The sequence below is a fragment of the Loa loa genome (genome assembly GCF_000183805.2).
Source record: "Loa loa unplaced genomic scaffold supercont3.1053, whole genome shotgun sequence".
NCBI classification, from domain to species: Eukaryota; Metazoa; Nematoda; class Chromadorea; order Rhabditida; family Onchocercidae; genus Loa; species Loa loa.
In genome coordinates, this window is record NW_018109233.1 from 1 (window position 1) to 2066 (window position 2066).

Sequence of the window (2066 nt, forward strand, 5' to 3'; positions counted from 1 at the left end):
TTTAGTCAAATAACTTTACAATTAAAATATTTGAAAAAAATAAAAATAAAAATAAAATGATATAATTTCGTAGATTAAATAAACAAATAATATGTTTTTAAAGTAAACACTTTTCCTCTTTTTTTTTTTTCTTTCAAAAAATTCAACGCAAGCAATAGTGTTTGGGATACGGTAGAAAAAAAATGGCTCAAAAAAAGTTGTGATAAAAAAGTACGGTATATTATAATTTTACTTGTAAATGAATGATAAAATTCATAATTGACATCATGTTACACTTTGAAACGATGGGACATTTCTGATGACATTTTTTGTCATCTGATCTTACTACGAGAATTCATTCATATGATTTGTCATTTTTTGAATAATTTCTTAATTCTTTGGTTGAATATAACCAAAATTTTTCATCTTATTTGAATTATGCAACAAAGATATTTTACATCTTGAACTATATATCGTAGAAAAAGTTGTAAGGGAATAGGTAAATAAGTAAGTAAGTAAATAAGTAAGTAAAAAAGTAAGTAAGTAAGGTAGGAAAGAAGGAAGGAAGGGAGTAAAAACGTGACAAAATACTTTTACCTTTACATCCTATAAAACTAAAAATGTAAAGGATATGTGTAAATGAATGCGTAATTAAGTAAGAAAGAAAAGAAGAAAATGGAAAAAAAAAAAGTAGAAAACACTGTATCAATCACATGATATAATGAAAGAAATTGTCAAAAGTATCGATAGATTTCCGCTTCATTCCGTTCCGTTCCGTTCCATACCGCTCCGTTCCATTCTACTCCGTCCCGTTCCGCTTAATTTCATATTATTAATGTGAAGGAGCGACGAATGGATGCAACGAAAAGAAAAGGAGGATAAAAATGAGAGAATAATTTTGTTCATTGAATGCTTGCTTTTCTTTCCTTCAAAGTCGATTAGATTAGTGGAAAAAAAGGACACAAAGAGAGAGGAAGAGAAAGAGAGAGAGGGAGGGAGGGAGGGAGGAAGAGAGGAAAGAAGGGGACAAAGAGAGGAAGGGAAAGATGTAAAGAGTGGGAACGTGGAAGATAAGATTTGTCTGTGCAATGTATTACTCAAACAAATATTTTCAGAAATTTGAGATGATAATGGCAACAAATTAAGAATGTTGATGATGTTGATAGTAGTGATAATGATGTTGTTAACAATGACAATGATAATGTAAACAATAATTATGATGAAGTTGATAATACTGATAATGATATTGTTGACAATAACAATAACAATGATTATGTAAATAGTAATAATTATGATAGTATTAGCAAATGATGATAGTAATACTAATAAGATGATGCTGTTAACTGTTAAGGATTATATAGAGGTACTTTTTTTTTTTGCGGCCAATAATATCTCGAATTCTCACGTAACTCACGTACTACGTGAACTGTTATGCAAGCAAAACTGCCAATCTAAAGTTTTATTAAATCTTAGGTATATCGTCTTTTTTTTTCTTACCCAAACTTAATCATTATGAGAAGTATTTAGAAAATAAATTTACAAACGATTTTTTAACATTAAATACCATAACAGCAATAAATGACAAACGATAATGACAATTGATGACAAAAGGTAAATGACATGATGGTGACAGTTGTGACAACTGTAACGATTGAAATGAAATATATGAGTGCATAATTAAGAGTTTAACAAATTTATTGAAAGATAATAAAGTAGTTTTATGCTGCAAAAAATACTTCAAAAATGAAAAGCAAATTTTTTTTTCCTCAAAAAATCAATTGATTTTTAATTCTATTTAAATTCATATTAACAAATTTTAAACCTCTAATTACAGAATTGATTAAAACAACTGACTAATTAGTAATTGTAATGTAAAATTAATCGCTAGAAAATGATGGGTTAAATTATAAACGTGAAATCTTCCAAGTAATTGTATTAATTTGCGAAAACTAATTACTGCTCTATATTAATTACCAAAACTAATTACCGGTTTTGTAACAAAAATATGCAGAATGATGAAAGAGTAAAACAAAAATTTGTAAGCCAAAATAAAAGTTTACAAATTTCATCACTGATAAGATAACAAA

At 27.4% G+C, this 2066-nt stretch overlaps 1 protein-coding gene across 1 annotated transcript; it reads left to right on the top strand.

Annotated features, from left to right (window-relative positions):
• Positions 1-1125: 1125 nt before the first annotated feature.
• On the top strand, positions 1126-1290 carry LOAG_12985 (hypothetical protein; the record flags this gene model as incomplete). Its single annotated transcript, XM_003148496.1, has 1 exon — positions 1126-1290. A coding segment is annotated over one exon (165 nt), but the record flags the coding sequence as incomplete, so codon positions are not given.
• Positions 1291-2066: the final 776 nt, after the last annotated feature.